The sequence below is a fragment of the Heptranchias perlo genome, chromosome 3 (genome assembly GCF_035084215.1).
Source record: "Heptranchias perlo isolate sHepPer1 chromosome 3, sHepPer1.hap1, whole genome shotgun sequence".
NCBI lineage: Eukaryota > Metazoa > Chordata > Chondrichthyes > Hexanchiformes > Hexanchidae > Heptranchias > Heptranchias perlo.
Window position 1 is genome coordinate 1,365,124 of NC_090327.1, and position 22,936 is coordinate 1,388,059.

The 22,936-nt window shown below is 50.7% G+C and overlaps 1 protein-coding gene across 1 annotated transcript in view; it reads right to left on the reverse strand.

Moving 5' to 3' along the window:
• Positions 1-22,936, reverse strand: part of ubtfl (upstream binding transcription factor, like) — a 105,862-nt gene that overhangs the window by 74,590 nt on the left and 8,336 nt on the right. Inside the window, 3 exon segments of the mRNA XM_067977515.1 lie at positions 5,925-6,045; positions 7,689-7,753; positions 9,253-9,408. Of these exon segments, the coding sequence (XP_067833616.1) occupies positions 5,925-6,045; positions 7,689-7,753; positions 9,253-9,408 (342 nt within the window).

The following is a 22,936-nucleotide window of genomic DNA, read 5'->3' on the forward strand; positions in this document are numbered from 1 at the left end:
AGTGTATGTGAGTGTGCGAGTGTGTATGTGAGTGTATGAGTGTGAGAGTGTGTGTGTATGTGAGTGTATGAGTGTGAGTGTATGAGTGTGTATGTGAGTGTATGAATGTGTGTGAGTGTGTATGAGTGTGCAAGAGTGTGTACGTGAGTGTATGAGTGTGCGAGAGTGTGTATGAGTGTGTACGTGAGTGTATGAGTGTGCGAGAGTGTGTATGTGAGTGTGCAAGAGTGTGTATGTGAGTGTATGAGTGTGTGAGAGTGTGTATATGAGTGTGAGAGAGTGTGTATATGAGTGTGAGTGTATGAGTGTGTGAGAGTGTGTATATGAGTGTGAGTGTATGAGTGCGTGAGAGTGTGTATATGAGTGTGTGAGTGTGAGTGTGTATGAGTGTATGAGTGTGTGTATGTGAGTGGGTCACGAATGCCTTATAATCATAGACTCAGAGAAAATTTACGGCACAGAAGGAGGCCATTTGGCCCATCGTGTCTGTGGCAGCGGGGAGAAGAGAGCCCCCCAGCCTAATCCCACTTTCCAGCACTTGCTCCGTAGCCCTGTAGTTTTCGGCACTTCAGGTGCACATCCAGGTACTTTCTAAATGAGTTGAGGGTTTCTGCCTCTCCCACCCTCTCAGGCAGTGAGTTCCAGACCCCCACCACCCTCTGGGTGAAAACATTTCTCCTCAGCTCCCCTCTAATCCTTCCACCAATCACTTTAAATCTATGCCCCCTGGTTATTGACCCCTCTGCTAAGGGAAATAGGTCCTTCCGACCCACTCTATCGAGACCCCTCATCATTTTATACACCTCAATTAAATCACCTTCGATAAAGTCCCGCACAGGAGACTGGTCAAGAAGGTACGAGCCCATGGAGTCCAGGGTGCCTTGGCACTTTGGATACAAAACTGGCTTAGTGGCAGAAGGCAGAGGGTGATGGTCGAAGGTTGTTTTTGTGACTGGAAGCCTGTGGCCAGTGGGGTACCACAGGGATCGGTGCTGGGTCCCTTGCTGTTTGTGGTCTACATTAACGACTTGGATATGAATGTAAAAGGTATGATCAGTAAGTTCGCTGATGATACAAAAATTGGTAGGGTGGTAAATAGTGAGGAGGATAGCCTCAGTCTGCAGGACGATATAGATGGGTTGGTCAGATGGGCGGAACAGTGGCAAATGGAATTTAACCCGGAAAAGTGCGAGGTGATGCACTTTGGAGGGACTAACAAGGCAAGGGAATACACAATGAATGGGAAGACCCTTGGCAAGACAGAGGGATCTTGGTGTGCAAGTTCACAGATCCCTGAAGGCGGCGGAACAGGTAGATAAGGTGGTAAAGAAGGCATATGGGATACTCGCCTTTATTAGCCGAGGCATAGAATATAAGAGCAAGGAGGTTATGATGGAGCTGTATAAAACACTGGTTAGGCCACAGCTGGAGTACTGTGTGCAGTTCTGGTCGCCGCACTACAGGAAGGATGTGATCGCTTTGGAGAGGGTGCAGAGGAGATTCACCAGGATGTTACCAGGGCTGGAGCGCTTCAGCTATGAAGAGAGACTGGGAAGATTGGGTTTATTTTCCTTGGAGCAGAGGAGGCTGAGGGGGGACATGATTGAGGTGTACAAAATTATGAGGGGCACAGATAGGATGGATACTAAGGAGTTTTTTCCCTTCGTTGAGGGTTCTATAACAAGGGGGCATAGATTCAAGGTAAAAGGCGGGAGGTTTAGAGGGGATTTGAGAAAGAACTTTTTCACCCAGAGGGTGGTTGGAGTCTGGAACTCACTGCCTGAGAGGGTTGTGGAGGCAGGAACCCTCACAACATTCAAGAAGCATTTGGATGAGCACTTGAAATGCCATAGCATACAAGGCTACGGACCAAATGCTGGAATATGGGATTAGATTAGACTGGGCTTGATGGCCGGCGTGGACACGATGGGCCGAAGGGCCTCTATCCGTGCTGTATAACTCTATGACTCTATGACACCCCTCAGCCTCCTCTGTTCCAAGGAAAACAACCCCAGCCTGTCCAATCTTTCCTCATAGCTAAAATTCTCCAGTCCTGGCAACATCCTCGTAAATCTCCTCTGCACCCTCTCTAGTGCAATCACATCCTTCCTGTAATGTGGTGACCAGAACTGTACGCAGTACTCAAGCTGTGGCCTAACTAGTGTTTTATACAGTTCCAGCATAACCTCCCTGCTCTTATATTCTGTGCCTCGGCTAATCAAGGAAAGTATTCCATATGCCTTCTTAACCACCTTATCTACCTGTCCTGCTACCTTCAGGGATCTGTGGACATGCACTCCAAGGTCCCTCACTTCCTCTACACCTCTCAGTATCCTCCCATTTATTGTGTATTCCTTTGCCTTGTTTGCTCTCCCCAAATGCATTACCTCACACTTCTCTGGATTGAATTCCATTTGCCACTTTTCTGCCCACCTGACCAGTCCATTGATATCTTCCTGCAGTCTACAGCTTCCTCCTCACTATCAACCACACGGCCAATTTTTGTATCATCTGTAAACTTCTTAATCATGCCCCCTACATTTAAGTCCAAATCATTAATGTATACCACAAAAAGCAAGGGACGTAGTACTGAGCCTTGCGGAACCCCACTGGAAACAGCCTTCCAGTTGCAAAAACACCCATCGACCATTACCCTTTGCTTCCTGCCACTGAGCCAATTTTGGATCCAATTTGCCACATTCCCTTGGATCCCATGGGCTTTTACTTTTTTGATCAATCTGCCATGTGGGACCTTGTCAAAAGCCTTGCTAAAATCCATGTAGACGACATCAATTGTGCTACCCTCATCGATCGTCCTTGTCACCGCCTCGAAAAATTCAATCAAGTTAGTCAGACACGACCTTCCCTTAACAAATCCGTGCTGACTGTCCTTGATTACTCCGTGCCTTTCTAAGTGACGGTTTATCCTGTCCCTCAGAATTGATTCCAATAATTTGCCCACCACCGAGGTTAGACTGACTGGCCTGTAATTACTCGGTCTATCCTTCACTCCCTTTTTAAACAACGGTACAATGTTAGCAGTCCTCCAATCCTCCAGCACAACGCCTGTATCCAGTGAAGTTTGGAAAACGATTGTTAAAGTCTCTGCTATTTCCTCCCTTGCTTCTTTTAACAGCCTGGGATACGTTTTATCCGGCCCTGGTGATTTATCTACTTTCAAAGATGCTAATCCCCTTAATACTTCCTCTCTCACTATGTTTATCCCATCCAATATTTCACACTCCTCCTCCTTAACTACAATCTCTGCATCGTCCCTCTCTTTTGTGAAGACAGACGCAAAGTATTCATTAAGAACCATAACAACATCTTCCACCTCCACACACACGTTACCTTTTTGGTCTCTAATAGGCCCTTCTCTTTCCTTAGTTATCCTCTTGCTCTTAATGTATTTATAAAACATCTTTGGGTTTTCTTTGATTTTACCTGCTAATATTTTTTCATGCCCTCTCTCTGCTTTCCTAATTTCCTTTTTAACTTCACCCTGCACTTTGTATACTCCTCTAAGCTTTCCGTAGTATTCAGTTCTCGGTGTCTATCAAAGGTTTTCTTTTTCTTGCCTTATCTTATCCTGAATGCTCCTTGTCATCCAGGGGGCTCTAGATTTGGCAGCCCCTCCCGTTTTCTTTGTGGGATCGTGTTTACTCTGAACCCCTTGAATCTCCCCCTTGAATATCTCCCACTGCTCTGACACTGATTTACCTTCAAGTAGCTGTTTCCAGTTTACTTCTGCTCAATCACTTCTCAGCTCAGTAAAATTGGCCTTTCCCCAATTGAAAACTTTAACTCCTGTTCTTTGTCCTTTTCTATAACTATGCTAAATCTAACTGAATTATGATCACTAACAACAAAATGCTCTCCCACTGATATTCCTTCCGCCCGCCCCTCTTCATTTCCTAAAACTAAATATAGAGCTGCCCCCTCTCTTATTGGGCTTGCTATGTCCTGGCTAAAAAAATTCTCCTGAATGCAATTTAAGAATTTTGTGCCCTCTATACCCTTCACACTGTTTGTGTCCCAGTTAATATTAGGGTAGTTGAAATCCCCTATTACTGTCCTATTGTTTTTGCACTTCTCAGAAATTTGTCTACATATTTGCTCCTCTATCTCCCTCTGACTGTTTGGGGGTCTATCCTTCACTCCCAGTAGTGTGACTGCCCCTTTTTTGTTCCTTAGCTCAACCCATATGGCCTCATTTGATGATCCTTCTAATATATCATCCCCTCCTCACAGCTGTAATTGTTTCCTTAACCAAAATTGTCACCCCCCTCCTTTTTTATCCCCCTCTCTATCGTGTTGAAAAACCCTGTTACCAGGAACATTGAGCGGCCATTCCTGCCCCTCTTTAAGCCATGTTTCAGTAATAGCTATGATATCATACTGCCACATGTCTGTGCCCTTAGTTCATCTGCCTTATTCACTATACTCCTTGTACTGAGGTAAATATATTTAAGCACTGCCAAACTCCCTTGCTGTCTATTTTCTAACCTTTGCTTCCTCTGCCTTCCTAACTCACTTACTAATACTCTGCCTTCTATCTCCAGTTCTGATTCTGTCCCATCCGAATCTACACTCGGATGTAGCTATACAAAACCCTGGTTAGACCACACCTGGAGTACTGTGAGCAGTTCTGGGCACCGCACCTTCGGAAGGACATATTGGCCTTGGAGGGAGTGCAGCGTAGGTTTACTAGAATGATACCCGGACTTCAAGGGTTAAGTTACGAGGAGAGATTACACAAATTGGGGTTGTATTCTCTAGAGTTTAGAAGGTTAAGGGGTGATCTGATCGAAGTGTATAAGATATTAAGGGGAACGGATAGGGTGGATAGAGAGAAACTATTTCCGCTGGTTGGGGATTCTAGGAGTAGGGGGCACAGTCTAAAAATTAGAGCCAGACCTTTCAGGAGTGAGATTAGAAAACATTTCTGCACACAAAGGGTGGTAGAAGTTTGGAACTCTCTTCCGCAAACGGCAATTGATACGAGCTCAATTGCTAAATTTAAATCTGAGATAGATAGCTTTTTGGCAACCAAAGGTATTAAGGGATATTGGCCAAAGGCAGGTATATGGAGTTAGATCACAGATCAGCCATGATGTTATCAAATGGCGGAGCAGGCACGAGGGGCTGAATGGCCTACTCCTGTTCCTATGTTCCTATGTACACTCAGGTTCCCATCCCCCTGCCAAGCTAGTATAAACCCTCCCCAACAGCACTAGCAAACCTCCCCGCGAGGATATTGGTCCCGGCCCTGTTGAGGTGCAACCCGTCCGTCCTGTACAGGTCCCACCTCCCCCAGAACAGGTCCCAATGCCCCAGGAATCAAAAGCCCTCCCTCCTGCACCATCTCTCCAGCTACGCATTTATCTGTTCTATCCTCCTATTTCTATACTCACTAACGCGAGGCACTGGGGGTAATCCAGTGATTACCACCTTTGAGGTCCTGCTTCTTAATCTCTTTCCTAACTCCTTAAACTCTGGGCCTTCCTGGGTCTACACGTGACTCCAGTCCCACATACTCAATGCCCGAGCAAACCACTGTGTAAAAACAATGCATTGCCTGAGTGGGAGGTGAAAACAGGGTCAATTGTGGCTTTCAAAAAGGAATTAGATACTGGCCTGATGGAGAAAAATTTGCAGGGCTACGTGGAAAGAGCGGGGGAGTGGGACTAGCTGGATTGCTCTTTCAGAGAGCTGGCACAGGCTCAATGGGCCGAATGGCCTGCTTCTGTGCTGGAACCTTTCTATGATTCTATGACCGTAAGGAGCCCGGGGCGGTTTAAAAAGTGGCTCACCGCCTCCTTCTGAGGGCAGCGCAGGGCGGGCAATAAACCCTGCATTGTCAGCACTGCCCAGGTGCTGGGAGGTTGGTATGTGTCACTCTGCGTGTGGTGCCCGCTGTTTACCTCCGGGTGAACTTTCAGAAACGCCTTCTTCTCATGGAGATACCACAGTTGCTGAGGGGACTTTGGCTTTTCTGGAACGTCCGATTTTTTCTGTTCTTCAAGTAGTTCCGGGTGTTCATCCCTGGGGATAGAGATCAATCCACGATATTACCATCACTCTCAACCCCTAGAATCAGTTTGCCATTTTCTCCCCTCGACTACTGAAAGCACCGAGTGTCCCCGGGGTATGGGTTCCACAGACACTGGGGTACAGTTCCACAGACACTGACTCTCACTGGGGGACAGTTCCACAGACACTGACTCTCACTGGGGGACAGTCCCACAGACACTGACTCTCACTGGGGGACAGGTCTATGCCGGTGTTTATGCTCCACACGAGCCTCCTCCCTCCCCTCTTCATCTCACCCTATCACCATATCCTTCTATTCCTTTCTCCCTCATGTGTTTATCGAGCTTCCCCTTAAATGTATCTACACTATTCACCTCAACCACTCCTTGTGGGAGTGAGTTCCACATTCTCACCACTCTCTGGGTAAAGAAGTTTCTCCTGAATTCCCTATTGGATTATTAGTGATTATCTTATATTTATGGCCCCGAGTTCTGGTCTCCCCCCATCTTCTCTACGTCTACCCTATCAAACCCTTTCATAATCTTAAAGATCTCGATCAGGTCTTCTCTTTTCTAGAGAAAAGAGCCCCAGCTTGTTCAGCCTTTCCTGATAAGTTCATTTCTGGTGTCATCCCAGTAAATCTTTTTTGCACCTTCTCCAGTGCCTCTATATCCTTTTTATAATATGGAGACCAGAACTGTGCACAATACTCCAAGTGTGGTCTAACCAAGGTTTTATATAAGTTTAACGTAACTTCCCTGCTTTTCAATTCTATCTGTCTAGAAACGAGCCCCAGTGCTGGGTTTGCTTTTTCCCGTCTACATCGTTCCTTTTAGTGATTTGTGTGTCTGTAACCCCCCCGATCCCTCTGCTCCTCGACCCCATTCAGACTCTTATTATCCGAGCAGTGTGAGGCCTCCTTATTCTTCCTACTGATGAGGGAGAGTTCATCAGGGGCCAGTGACCCTTCACCAGCTGCCCCAGCGGCCAATCTCCACCCGAGCCTCGACGCTGAGTGTCAGCCGGGGCCATCGCGGCACAGTCCGATCCCAATCTCATCAGATAACCACACCCCCCAACTGAGAACCCCCCTCCCCCACACACCGAGACCCCCCTCCCCCACACACCGAGACCCCCCTCCCCCACACACCGAGACCCCCCTCCCCCACACACCGAGAACCCCCTCCCCCACACACCGAGACCCCCCTCCCCCACACACCGAGACCCCCCTCCCCCACACACCGAGACCCCCCTCCCCCACACACCGAGACCCCCCTCCCCGACACACCGAGACCCCCCTCCCCCACACACCGAGACCCCCCTCCCCCTCACACCGAGACCCCCCTCCCCCACACACCGAGACCCCCCTCCCCCACACACCGAGACCCCCCTCCCCCACACACCGAGACCCCCCTCCCCCACACACCGAGACCCCCCTCCCCCACACACCGAGACCCCCCTCCCCCACACACCGAGACCCCCCTCCCCCACACACCGAGCCCCCCTCCCCCACACACCGAGCCCCCCCCCACCCTAACCCGGGAGTGTGAGGCCGGGCGCAGTGTCCCGCTCACTGGGCCTGGTCCTTTCCCTTTAGTGACTCCCTGGACTGAGCCCCCGGGGAGGGAGGGAGGACGGGGGAGGGTGGGGGGTACCTGAATTTAGCCATCGCCTGCCCGAAATGCCCCTTCTCCTGCTGGAAGTCCTGAATGTACTTGAGCTGTGGGAGGGCATCAGAAGAGAAACAGAGTTAACGGTGGAAATGAAACGTCCGCAGGCAGCAGCTGACACCCAGACCACCAGCCGGCTCGTTTCCTCAGACACAAATTCTTTTATTCTCTTGTATTCAGGGGGCTGCTCCTCTCCTGCAGGTGGGAGTAAGGTCCTGAGGTGCATCGAACGGGAGAGATACCATAGTGTACGAACAGAGAGCGGGGCAGCCTGCTCAGCACAGCCTGGGGAATGGGACCTGGGGCCGTCCGCCCCGCCCCGGGTCAGTCCCTCCGCCCCGGGTCAGTCCGTCCCGCCCCGGGTCAGTCCGTCCCTCCGCCCCGCCCCGGGTCAGTCCCTCCGCCCCGGGTCAGTCCGTCCCGCCCCGGGTCAGTCCCTCCGCCCCGCCCCAGGTCAGTCCCTCCGCCCCGGGTCAGTCCCTCCGCCCCGGGTCAGTCCGTCCCTCCGCCCCGCCCCGGGTCAGTCCCTCCGCCCCGGGTCAGTCCCTCTGCCCCGGGTCAGTCCGTCCCTCCGCCCCGCCCCGGGTCAGTCCGTCCCTCCGCCCCGCCCCGGGTCAGTCCGTCCCTCCGCCCCGCCCCGGGTCAGTCCGTCCCTCCGCCCCGGGTCAGTCCGTCCCTCCGCCCCGCCCCAGGTCAGTCCCTCCGCCCCGCCCCAGGTCAGTCCGTCCCTCCGCCCCGCCCCGGGTCTGTCCCTCCGCCCCGGGTCAGTCCGTCCCTCCGCCCCGCCCCGGGTCAGTCCCTCCGCCCCGCCCCGGGTCAGTCCCTCCGCCCCGCCCCGGGTCAGTCCGTCCCTCCGCCCCGCCCCGGGTCAGTCCGTCCCTCCGCCCCGCCCCGGGTCCGTCCCTCCGCCCCGGGTCAGTCCGTCCCTCCGCCCCGCCCCGGGTCAGTCCGTCCCTCCGCCCCGCCCCGGGTCAGTCCCTCCGCCCCGCCGCGGGTCAGTCCCTCCGCCCCGCCCCGGGTCAGTCCGTCCCTCCGCCCCGCCCCGGGTCAGTCCGTCCCTCCGCCCCGCCGCGGGTCAGTCCCTCCGCCCCGCCCCGGGTCAGTCCGTCCCTCCGCCCCGCCCCGGGTCAGTCCGTCCCTCCGCCCCGCCCCGGGTCAGTCCGTCCCTCCGCCCCGCCCCGGGTCAGTCCGTCCCTCCGCCCCGCCCCGGGTCAGTCCGTCCCTCCGCCCCGCCCCGGGTCAGTCCCTCCGCCCCGCCCCGGGTCAGTCCCTCCGCCCCGCCCCGGGTCAGTCCCTCCGCCCCGCCCCGGGTCAGTCCCTCCGCCCCGCCCCGGGTCAGTCCCTCCGCCCCGCCCCGGGTCAGTCCCTTCGCCCCGCCCTGGGTCAGTCCCTTCGCCCCGCCCGGGGTCAGTCCCTCCGCCCCGCCCCGGGTCAGTCCCTCCGCCCCAGGTCAGTCCGTCCCTCCGCCCCGCCCCAGTCCGTCCCTCCGCCCCGCCCCGGGTCAGTCACTCCGCCCCAGGTCAGGAAGGAGTTAAATGACACCTTTTACCTTTTTCTTCTCCGGCAGCTCCTTGTATTTCTTGGAGAGGATCTTAGTGAGGTCCAGGTTACTCATTTCCGGGTGAATCTTGGCGTACTTGGCTCTTTTCTCCATGAAGAATCGGAAATACGGAGTCAGCGGCTTCTTCGGGAAATCAGGATGAGTCTGAAATAAAGGCTAGTATTTTACAGATTCGTCAAAGCCGGTCGTGATTTTGTCCTCACAATGTACACAAACTACACCATCAGAGATACAGGCATCGCTCGCAGTGAACTGTAAACTATCAGAGATACAGGCATTGCTCACAGTGTACTCTGCACCATCAGGGTTACAGGCATCGTTCACGGTGTACCCTGCACCATCAGGGTTACAGGCATCGTTCACAGTGTACCCTGCACCATCAGAGATACAGGCATCGTTCACAGTGTACTCTGCACCATTAGAGATACAGGCATCGTTCACAGTGTACCCTGCACCATCAGAGATACAGGCATCGTTCACAGTGTACCCTGCACCATCAGAGATACAGGCATCGTTCACAGTGTACCCTGCACCATCAGGGTTACAGGCATCGTTCACAGTGTACTCTGCACCATCAGAGATACAGGCATTGCTCACAGTGTACCCTGCACCATCAGAGATACAGGCATCGTTCACAGTGTACCCTGCACCATCAGAGATACAGGCATCGTTCACAGTGTACCCTGCACCATCAGGGGTACGGGCATCGTTCACAGTGTACTCTGCACCATCAGAGATACAGGCATTGCTCACAGTGTACCCTGCACCATCAGAGATACAGGCATCGTTCACAGTGTACCCTGCACCATCAGAGATACAGGCATCGTTCACAGTGTACGCTGCACCATCAGAGATACAGGCATCGCTCACAGTGTACTCTGCACCATCAGAGATACAGGCATCGTTCACAATGAACTGTACACCATCAGGGTTACAGGCATCGTTCACAGTGTACTCTGCACCATCAGAGATACAGGCATCGTTCACAGTGTACCCTGCACCATCAGAGATACAGGCATCGTTCACAGTGTACTCTGCACCATCAGAGATACAGGCATTGCTCACAGTGTACCCTGCACCATGAGAAATACAGGCATCGTTCACAATGAACTGTACACCATCAGGGTTACAGGCATTGCTCACAGTGTACTCTGCACCATGAGAGATACAGGCATCGTTCACTGTGTACTCTGCACCATCAGAGATACAGGCATTGCTCACAGTGTACCCTGCACCATGAGAAATACAGGCATCGTTCACAATGAACTGTACACCATCAGGGTTACAGGCATTGCTCACAGTGTACTCTGCACCATCAGAGATACAGGCATCGTTCACAATGAACTGTACACCATCAGGGTTACAGGCATTGCTCACAGTGTACTCTGCACCATGAGAGATACAGGCATCGTTCACTGTGTACTCTGCACCATCAGAGATACAGGCATTGCTCACAGTGTACCCTGCACCATCAGAGATACAGGCATCGTTCACAATGAACTGTACACCATCAGGGTTACAGGCATTGCTCACAGTGTACTCTGCACCATCAGAGATACAGGCATCGTTCACAGTGTACTCTGCACCATCAGAGATACAGGCATCGCTCACAGTGTACTCTGCACCATCAGAGATACAGGCATTGCTCACAGTGTACTCTGCACCATCAGAGATACAGGTATCGTTCACAATGAACTGTACACCATCAGGGTTACAGGCATTGCTCACAGTGTACTCTGCACCATGAGAGATACAGGCATCATTCACTGTGTACTCTGCACCATCAGAGATACAGGCATTGCTCACAGTGTACCCTGCACCAGGAGAAATACAGGCATCATTCACAATTAACTGTACACCATCAGGGTTACAGGCATTGCTCACAGTGTACTCTGCACCATCAGAGATACAGGCATCGTTCACTGTGTACTCTGCACCATCAGGGTTACAGGCATCGCTCACAGTGTACCCTGCACCATGAGAGATACAGGCATCGCTCACAGTGTACTCTGCACCATCAGAGATACAGGCATTGCTCACAGTGTACCCTGCACCATGAGAAATACAGGCATCGTTCACAATGAACTGTACACCATCAGGGTTACAGGCATTGCTCACAGTGTACTCTGCACCATCAGAGATACAGGCATCGTTCACTATGTACTCTGCACCATCAGAGATACAGGCATTGCTCAGTGTACCCTGCACCATGAGAAATACAGGCATCGTTCACAATGAACTGTACACCATCAGGGTTACAGGCATTGCTCACAGTGTACTCTGCACCATCAGAGATACAGGCATCGTTCACAATGAACTGTACACCATCAGGGTTACAGGCATTGCTCACAGTGTACTCTGCACCATCAGAGGTACAGGCATCGTTCACAGTGTACTCTGCACCATCAGAGATACAGGCATCGCTCACAGTGTACCCTGCACCATGAGAAATACAGGCATCGTTCACAATGAACTGTACACCATCAGGGTTACAGGCATTGCTCACAGTGTACTCTGCACCATGAGAGATACAGACATCATTCACTGTGTACTCTGCACCATCAGAGATACAGGCATTGCTCACAGTGTACCCTGCACCATGAGAAATACAGGCATCATTCACAATTAACTGTACACCATCAGGGTTACAGGCATTGCTCACAGTGTACTCTGCACCATCAGAGATACAGGCATCGTTCACAATGAACTGTACACCATCAGGGTTACAGACATCGCTCACAGTGAACTGTAAACTATCAGAGATACAGGCATCGTTCACTGTGTACTCTGCACCATCAGGGTTACAGGCATCGCGCACAGTGTACCCTGCACCATGAGAAATACAGGCATCGTTCACAGTGTATCCTGCACCATCAGAGATACAGGCATCGTTCACAGTGTACTGTGCACCATTAGGGTTACAGGCATCGTTCACAGTGTACCTTGCACCATCAGGGTTACAGGCATCGTTCACAGTGTACTCTGCACCATCAGGGTTACAGGCATTGCTCACAGTGTACTCTGCACCATCAGAGATACAGGCATCGTTCACAATGAACTGTACACCATCAGGGTTACAGACATCGCTCACAGTGAACTGTAAACTATCAGAGATACAGGCATTGCTCACAGTGTACCCTGCACCATCAGAGATACAGGCATCGCTCACAGTGTACTCTGCACCATCAGAGATACAGGCATCGTTCACAATGAACTGTACACCATCAGGGTTACAGGCATCGTTCACAGTGTACCCTGCACCATCAGAGATACAGGCATCGTTCACAGTGTACCTTGCACCATCAGGGTTACAGGCATCGTTCATAGTGTACCCTGCACCATCAGAGATACAGGCATCGTTCACAGTGTACCTTGCACCATCAGGGTTACAGGCATCGTTCACAGTGTACCCTGCATCATCAGAGATACAGGCATCGTTCACAGTGCACCCTGCACCATCAGAGATACAGGTATCGTTCACTGTGTACTCTGCACCATCAGAGATACAGGCATCATTTACAGTGTACCCTGCACCATCAGAGATACAGGCATCGTTCACAGCGTACTCTGCACCATCAGGGTTACAGGCATCGTTCACAGTGTACTCTGCACCATCAGAGATACAGGCATCACTCACAGTGAACTGTACACTATCAGAGATACAGGCATCGCTCACAGTGTACCCTGCACTATCAGAGATACAGGCATCGTTCACAGTGTACCCTGCACTATCAGGGTTACAGGCATCGTTCACAGTGTACCCTGCACTATCAGGGTTACAGGCATCGTTCACAGTGTACTCTGCACTACCAGGGTTACAGGCATCCTTCACAGTGTACTCTGCGCTATCAGGGTTACAGGCATCGTTCACAGTGTACTCTGCACTATCAGCGTTACAGGCATCGTTCACAGTGTACTCTGCGCTATCAGGGTTACAGGCATCGTTCACAGTGTACTCTGCACTATCAGCGTTACAGGCATCGTTCACAGTGTACTCTGCACTATCAGCGTTACATGCATCGTTCACAGTGTACTCTGCACTATCAGCGTTACAGGCATCGTTCACAGTGTACTCTGCACTATCAGCGTTACAGGCATCGTTCACAGTGTACTCTGCGCTATCAGCGTTACAGGCATCGTTCACAGTGTACTCTGCGCTATCAGCGTTACAGGCATCGTTCACAGTGTACTCTGCGCTATCAGCGTTACAGGCATCGTTCACAGTGTACTCTGCGCTATCAGGGTTACAGGCATCGTTCACAGTGTACTCTGCACTATCAGCGTTACAGGCATCGTTCACAGTGTACTCTGCACTATCAGCGTTACAGGCATCGCTCACAGTGTACTCTGCACTATCAGCGTTACAGGCATCGTTCACAGTGTACTCTGCACCATCAGAGATACAGGCATCGCTCACAGTGTACCTTGCACCATCAGGGTTACAGGCATCGTTCACAGTGTACCCTGCATCATCAGAGATACAGGCATCGTTCACAGTGCACCCTGCACCATCAGAGATACAGGTATCGTTCACAGTGCACCCTGCACCATCAGAGATACAGGCATCATTTACAGTGTACCCTGCACCATCAGAGATACAGGCATCGTTCACAGCGTACTCTGCACCATCAGGGTTACAGGCATCGTTCACAGTGTACTCTGCACCATCAGAGATACAGGCATCACTCACAGTGAACTGTACACTATCAGAGATACAGGCATCGCTCACAGTGTACCCTGCACTATCAGAGATACAGGCATCGTTCACAGTGTACCCTGCACTATCAGGGTTACAGGCATCGTTCACAGTGTACCCTGCACTATCAGGGTTACAGGCATCGTTCACAGTGTACTCTGCACTACCAGGGTTACAGGCATCCTTCACAGTGTACTCTGCGCTATCAGGGTTATAGGCATCGTTCACAGTGTACTCTGCGCTATCAGCGTTACAGGCATCGTTCACAGTGTACTCTGCGCTATCAGGGTTACAGGCATCGTTCACAGTGTACTCTGCGCTATCAGCGTTACAGGCATCGTTCACAGTGTACTCTGCACTATCAGCGTTACAGGCATCGTTCACAGTGTACTCTGCACTATCAGCGTTACAGGCATCGTTCACAGTGTACTCTGCACTATCAGCGTTACAGGCATCGTTCACAGTGTACTCTGCTCTATCAGCGTTACAGGCATCGTTCACAGTGTACTCTGCGCTATCAGCGTTACAGGCATCGTTCACAGTGTACTCTGCGCTATCAGCGTTACAGGCATCGTTCACAGTGTACTCTGCGCTATCAGCGTTACAGGCATCGTTCACAGTGTACTCTGCGCTATCAGGGTTACAGGCATCGTTCACAGTGTACTCTGCACTATCAGCGTTACAGGCATCGTTCACAGTGTACTCTGCACTATCAGCGTTACAGGCATCGTTCACAGTGTACTCTGCACCATCAGAGATACAGGCATCGCTCACAGTGTACCCTGCACCATCAGAGATACAGGCATCGTTCACAATGAACTGTACACCATCAGGGTTACAGGCATCGTTCACAGTGTACTCTGCACCATCAGAGATACAGGCATCGCTCGCAATGAACTGTAAACTATCAGAGATACAGACATCGTTCACAGTGTACCCTGCACCATCAGAGATACAGGCATCGTTCACAGTGTACTCTGCACCATCAGAGATACAGGCATCGTTCACAGTGTACTCTGCACCATCAGAGATACAGGCATCGCTCACAGTGTACCCTGCACCATGAGAAATACAGGCATCGTTCACAATGAACTGTACACCATCAGGGTTACAGGCATTGCTCACAGTGTACTCTGCACCATGAGAGATACAGGCATTGCTCACAGTGTACCCTGCACCATGAGAAATACAGGCATCGTTCACAATGAACTGTACACCATCAGGGTTACAGGCATTGCTCACAGTGTACTCTGCACCATCAGAGATACAGGCATCGTTCACTGTGTACTCTGCACCATCAGAGATACAGGCATTGCTCACAGTGTACCCTGCACCATGAGAAATACAGGCATCGTTCACAATGAACTGTACACCATCAGGGTTACAGGCATTGCTCACAGTGTACTCTGCACCATCAGAGATACAGGCATCATTCACAATGAACTGTACACCATCAGGGTTACAGGCATTGCTCACAGTGTACTCTGCACCATCAGAGATACAGGCATCGTTCACAGTGTACTCTGCACCATCAGAGATACAGGCATCGCTCACAGTGTACTCTGCACCATCAGAGATACAGGCATTGCTCACAGTGTACCCTGCACCATGAGAAATACAGGTATCGTTCACAATGAACTGTACACCATCAGGGTTACAGGCATTGCTCACAGTGTACTCTGCACCATGAGAGATACAGGCATCATTCACTGTGTACTCTGCACCATCAGAGATACAGGCATTTCTCACAGTGTACCCTGCACCATGAGAAATACAGGCATCATTCACAATTAACTGTACACCATCAGGGTTACAGGCATTGCTCACAGTGTACTCTGCACCATCAGAGATACAGGCATCGTTCACTGTGTACTCTGCACCATCAGGGTTACAGGCATTGCTCACAGTGTACCCTGCACCATGAGAAATACAGGCATTGTTCACAGTGTACCCTGCACCATCAGAGATACAGGCATCGTTCACAGTGTACCCTGCACCATCAGGGTTACAGGCATCGTTCACAGTGTACTCTGCACCATTAGGGTTACAGGCATCGTTCACAGTGTACCTTGCACCATCAGGGTTACAGGCATCGTTCACAGTGTACTCTGCACCATGAGGGTTACAGGCATCGTTCACAGTGTACCCTACACCATCAGGGTTACAGACATCGCTCACAGTGAACTGTAAACTATCAGAGATACAGGCATTGCTCACAGTGTACCCTGCACCATCAGAGATACAGGCATCGTTCACAGTGTACTCTGCACCATCAGAGATACAGGCATCGTTCACAGTGTACTCTGCACCATCAGAGATACAGGCATCGCTCACAGTGTACTCTGCACCATCAGAGATACAGGCATCGTTCACAATGAACTGTACACCATCAGGGTTACAGGCATCGTTCACAGTGTACCCTGCATCATCAGAGATACAGGCATCGTTCACAGTGTACCCTGCATCATCAGAGATACAGGCATCGTTCACAGTGTACTCTGCACCATCAGAGATACAGGCATCGCTCACAGTGTACCCTGCATCATCAGAGATACAGGCATCGTTCACAGTGTACCCTGCACCATCAGGGTTACAGGCATCGTTCACAGTGTACCCTGCAACATCAGAGATACAGGTATCGTTCACTGTGTACTCTGCACCATCAGAGATACAGGTATCGTTCACTGTGTACTCTGCACCATCAGAGATACAGGCATCGTTTACAGTGTACCCTGCACCAGAGATACAGGCATCGTTCACAGCGTACTCTGCACCATCAGAGATACAGGTATCACTCACAGTGAACTGTACACTATCAGAGATACAGGCATCGCTCACAGTGTACCCTGCACTATCAGGGTTACAGGCATCATTCACAGTGTACCCTGCACTATCAGGGTTACAGGCATCGTTCAGTGTACTCTGCACTACCAGGGTTACAGGCATCGTTCACAGTGTACTCTGCGCTATCAGGGTTACAGGCATCGTTCACAGTGTACTCTGCACTATCAGGGTTACAGGCATCCTTCACAGTGTACTCTGCACTATCAGGGTTACAGGCATCGTTCACAGTGTACTCTGCGCTATCAGGGTTACAGGCATCGTTCACAGTGTACTCTGCACTATCAGGGTTACAGGCATCCTTCACAGTGTACTCTGCGCTATCAGGGTTACAGGCATCGTTCACAGTGTACTCTGCACTATCAGGGTTACAGGCATCGTTCACAGTGTACCCCGCACTGTCAGGGTTACAGGCATCGTTCACAGTGTACTCTGCACTATCAGCGTTACAGGCATCGTTCACAGTGTACTCTGCACTATCAGCGTTACAGGCATCGTTCACAGTGTACTCTGCACTATCAGCGTTACAGGCATCGTTCACAGTGTACTCTGCACTATCAGCGTTACAGGCATCGTTCACAGTGTACCTTGCACTATCAGGGTTACAGGCATCGTTCACAGTGTACTCTGCACTATCAGCGTTACAGGCATCGTTCACAGTGTACCCTGCACTATCAGGGTTACAGGCATCGTTCACAGTGTACCCTGCACTATCAGGGTTACAGGCATCGTTCACAGTGTACTCTGCACTACCAGGGTTACAGGCATCCTTCACAGTGTACTCTGCGCTATCAGGGTTACAGGCATCGTTCACAGTGTACTCTGCGCTATCAGCGTTACAGGCATCGTTCACAGTGTACTCTGCGCTATCAGGGTTACAGGCATCGTTCACAGTGTACTCTGCGCTATCAGCGTTACAGGCATCGTTCACAGTGTACTCTGCACTATCAGCGTTACAGGCATCGTTCACAGTGTACTCTGCACTATCAGCGTTACAGGCATCGTTCACAGTGTACTCTGCACTATCAGCGTTACAGGCATCGTTCACAGTGTACTCTGCACTATCAGCGTTACAGGCATCGTTCACAGTGTACTCTGCGCTATCAGCGTTACAGGCATCGTTCACAGTGTACTCTGCGCTATCAGCGTTACAGGCATCGTTCACAGTGTACTCTGCGCTATCAGCGTTACAGGCATCGTTCACAGTGTACTCTGCGCTATCAGCGTTACAGGCATCGTTCACAGTGTACTCTGCGCTATCAGGGTTACAGGCATCGTTCACAGTGTACTCTGCACTATCAGCGTTACAGGCATCGTTCACAGTGTACTCTGCACTATCAGCGTTACAGGCATCGTTCACAGTGTACTCTGCACCATCAGAGATACAGGCATCGCTCACAGTGTACCCTGCACCATCAGAGATACAGGCATCGTTCACAATGAACTGTACACCATCAGGGTTACAGGCATCGTTCACAGTGTACTCTGCACCATCAGAGATACAGGCATCGCTCGCAATGAACTGTAAACTATCAGAGATACAGACATCGTTCACAGTGTACCCTGCACCATCAGAGATACAGGCATCGTTCACAGTGTACTCTGCACCATCAGAGATACAGGCATCGTTCACAGTGTACTCTGCACCATCAGAGATACAGGCATCGCTCACAGTGTACCCTGCACCATGAGAAATACAGGCATCGTTCACAATGAACTGTACACCATCAGGGTTACAGGCATTGCTCACAGTGTACTCTGCACCATGAGAGATACAGGCATTGCTCACAGTGTACCCTGCACCATGAGAAATACAGGCATCGTTCACAATGAACTGTACACCATCAGGGTTACAGGCATTGCTCACAGTGTACTCTGCACCATCAGAGATACAGGCATCGTTCACTGTGTACTCTGCACCATCAGAGATACAGGCATTGCTCACAGTGTACCCTGCACCATGAGAAATACAGGCATCGTTCACAATGAACTGTACACCATCAGGGTTACAGGCATTGCTCACAGTGTGCTCTGCACCATCAGAGATACAGGCATCATTCACAATGAACTGTACACCATCAGGGTTACAGGCATTGCTCACAGTGTACTCTGCACCATCAGAGATACAGGCATCGTTCACAGTGTACTCTGCACCATCAGAGATACAGGCATCGCTCACAGTGTACTCTGCACCATCAGAGATACAGGCATTGCTCACAGTGTACCCTGCACCATGAGAAATACAGGTATCGTTCACAATGAACTGTACACCATCAGGGTTACAGGCATTGCTCACAGTGTACTCTGCACCATGAGAGATACAGGCATCATTCACTGTGTACTCTGCACCATCAGAGATACAGGCATTGCTCACAGTGTACCCTGCACCATGAGAAATACAGGCATCATTCACAATTAACTGTACACCATCAGGGTTACAGGCATTGCTCACAGTGTACTCTGCACCATCAGAGATACAGGCATCGTTCACTGTGTACTCTGCACCATCAGGGTTACAGGCATTGCTCACAGTGTACCCTGCACCATGAGAAATACAGGCATCGTTCACAGTGTACCCTGCACCATCAGAGATACAGGCATCGTTCACAGTGTACCCTGCACCATCAGGGTTACAGGCATCGTTCACAGTGTACTCTGCACCATTAGGGTTACAGGCATCGTTCACAGTGTACCTTGCACCATCAGGGTTACAGGCATCGTTCACAGTGTACTCTGCACCATGAGGGTTACAGGCATCGTTCACAGTGTACCCTACACCATCAGGGTTACAGACATCGCTCACAGTGAACTGTAAACTATCAGAGATACAGGCATTGCTCACAGTGTACCCTGCACCATCAGAGATACAGGCATCGTTCACAGTGTACTCTGCACCATCAGAGATACAGGCATCGTTCACAGTGTACTCTGCACCATCAGAGATACAGGCATCGCTCACAGTGTACTCTGCACCATCAGAGATACAGGCATCGTTCACAATGAACTGTACACCATCAGGGTTACAGGCATCGTTCACAGTGTACCCTGCATCATCAGAGATACAGGCATCGTTCACAGTGTACCCTGCATCATCAGAGATACAGGCATCGTTCACAGTGTACTCTGCACCATCAGAGATACAGGCATCGCTCACAGTGTACCCTGCATCATCAGAGATACAGACATCGTTCACAGTGTACCCTGCACCATCAGGGTTACAGGCATCGTTCACAGTGTACCCTGCAACATCAGAGATACAGGTATCGTTCACTGTGTACTCTGCACCATCAGAGATACAGGTATCGTTCACTGTGTACTCTGCACCATCAGAGATACAGGCATCGTTTACAGTGTACCCTGCACCAGAGATACAGGCATCGTTCACAGCGTACTCTGCACCATCAGAGATACAGGTATCACTCACAGTGAACTGTACACTATCAGAGATACAGGCATCGCTCAGTGTACCCTGCACTATCAGGGTTACAGGCATCATTCACAGTGTACCCTGCACTATCAGGGTTACAGGCATCGTTCAGTGTACTCTGCACTACCAGGGTTACAGGCATCGTTCACAGTGTACTCTGCGCTATCAGGGTTACAGGCATCGTTCACAGTGTACTCTGCACTATCAGGGTTACAGGCATCCTTCACAGTGTACTCTGCACTATCAGGGTTACAGGCATCGTTCACAGTGTACTCTGCGCTATCAGGGTTACAGGCATCGTTCACAGTGTACTCTGCGCTATCAGGGTTACAGGCATCGTTCACAGTGTACTCTGCGCTATCAGGGTTACAGGCATCGTTCACAGTGTACCCCGCACTGTCAGGGTTACAGGCATCGTTCACAGTGTACTCTGCACTATCAGCGTTACAGGCATCGTTCACAGTGTACTCTGCACTATCAGCGTTACAGGCATCGTTCACAGTGTACTCTGCACTATCAGCGTTACAGGCATCGTTCACAGTGTACTCTGCACTGTCAGGGTTACAGGCATCGTTCACAGTGTACTCTGCACTATCAGCGTTACAGGCATCGTTCACAGTGTACTCTGCGCTATCAGCGTTACAGGCATCGTTCACAGTGTACCCTGCATCATCAGAGATACAGGCATCGTTCACAGTGTACTCTGCACCATCAGAGATACAGGCATCGCTCACAGTGTACTCTGCACCATCAGAGATACAGGCATCGTTCACAATGAACTGTACACCATCAGGGTTACAGGCATCGTTCACAGTGTACCCTGCATCATCAGAGATACAGGCATCGTTCACAGTGTACCCTGCACCATCAGGGTTACAGGCATCGTTCACAGTGTACCCTGCATCATCAGAGATACAGGTATCGTTCACTGTGTACTCTGCACCATCAGAGATACAGGTATCGTTCACTGTGTACTCTGCACCATCAGAGATACAGGCATCGTTTACAGTGTACCCTGCACCAGAGATACAGGCATCGTTCACAGCGTACTCTGCACCATCAGAGATACAGGCATCACTCACAGTGAACTGTACACTATCAGAGATACAGGCATCGCTCACAGTGTACTCTGCACCATCAGAGATACAGGTATCACTCACAGTGAACTGTACACTATCAGAGATACAGGCATCGCTCACAGTGTACCCTGCACTATCAGGGTTACAGGCATCATTCACAGTGTACCCTGCACTATCAGGGTTACAGGCATCGTTCAGTGTCCTCTGCACTACCAGGGTTACAGGCATCGTTCACAGTGTACTCTGCGCTATCAGGGTTACAGGCATCGTTCACAGTGTACTCTGCACTATCAGGGTTACAGGCATCCTTCACAGTGTACTCTGCACTATCAGGGTTACAGGCATCGTTCACAGTGTACTCTGCGCTATCAGGGTTACAGGCATCGTTCACAGTGTACTCTGCACTATCAGGGTTACAGGCATCCTTCACAGTGTACTCTGCGCTATCAGGGTTACAGGCATCGTTCACAGTGTACTCTGCACTATCAGGGTTACAGGCATCGTTCACAGTGTACCCCGCACTGTCAGGGTTACAGGCATCGTTCACAGTGTACTCTGCACTATCAGCGTTACAGGCATCGTTCACAGTGTACTCTGCACTATCAGCGTTACAGGCATCGTTCACAGTGTACCTTGCACTATCAGGGTTACAGGCATCGTTCACAGTGTACTCTGCACTATCAGCGTTACAGGCATCGTTCACAGTGTACTCTGCGCTATCAGCGTTACAGGCATCGTTCACAGTGTACTCTGCGCTATCAGCGTTACAGGCATCGTTCACAGTGTACTCTGCACTATCAGGGTTACAGGCATCGTTCACAGTGTACTCTGCACTATCAGCGTTACAGGCATCGTTCACAGTGTACTCTGCACTATCAGCGTTACAGTCATCGTTCACAATGTACCCTGCACTGTCAGGGTTACAGGCATCGTTCACAGTGTACTCTGCGCTATCAGCGTTACAGGCATCGTTCACAGTGTACTCTGCACTATCAGCGTTACAGGCATCGTTCACAGTGTACTCTGCGCTATCAGCGTTACAGGCATCGTTCACAGTGTACTCTGCACTATCAGCATTACAGGCATCGTTCACAGTGTACTCTGCACTATCAGCGTTACAGGCATCGTTCACAGTGTACTCTGCACTATCAGCGTTACAGGCATCGTTCACAGTGTACTCTGCACTATCAGCGTTACAGGCATCGTTCACAGTGTACCCTGCACTGTCAGGGTCACAGGCATCGTTCACAGTGTACTCTGCACTATCAGCGTTACAGGCATCGTTCACAGTGTACTCTGCACTATCAGCGTTACAGGCATCGTTCACAGTGTACTCTGCGCTATCAGCGTTACAGGCATCGTTGACAGTGTACTCTGCGCTATCAGCGTTACAGGCATCGTTCACAGTGTACTCTGCACTACCAGGGTTACAGGCATCGTTCACAGTGTACTCTGCACTATCAGCGTTACAGGCATCGTTCACAGTGTACCTTGCACTATCAGGGTTACAGGCATCGTTCACAGTGTACTCTGCGCTATCAGGTGTTTTTTGATTTCTGACATAAGCTAATGATTTGCTTATTTACAATCTACAAGGGAACAATCTCAAAGTTACCTCATTTGTATCTT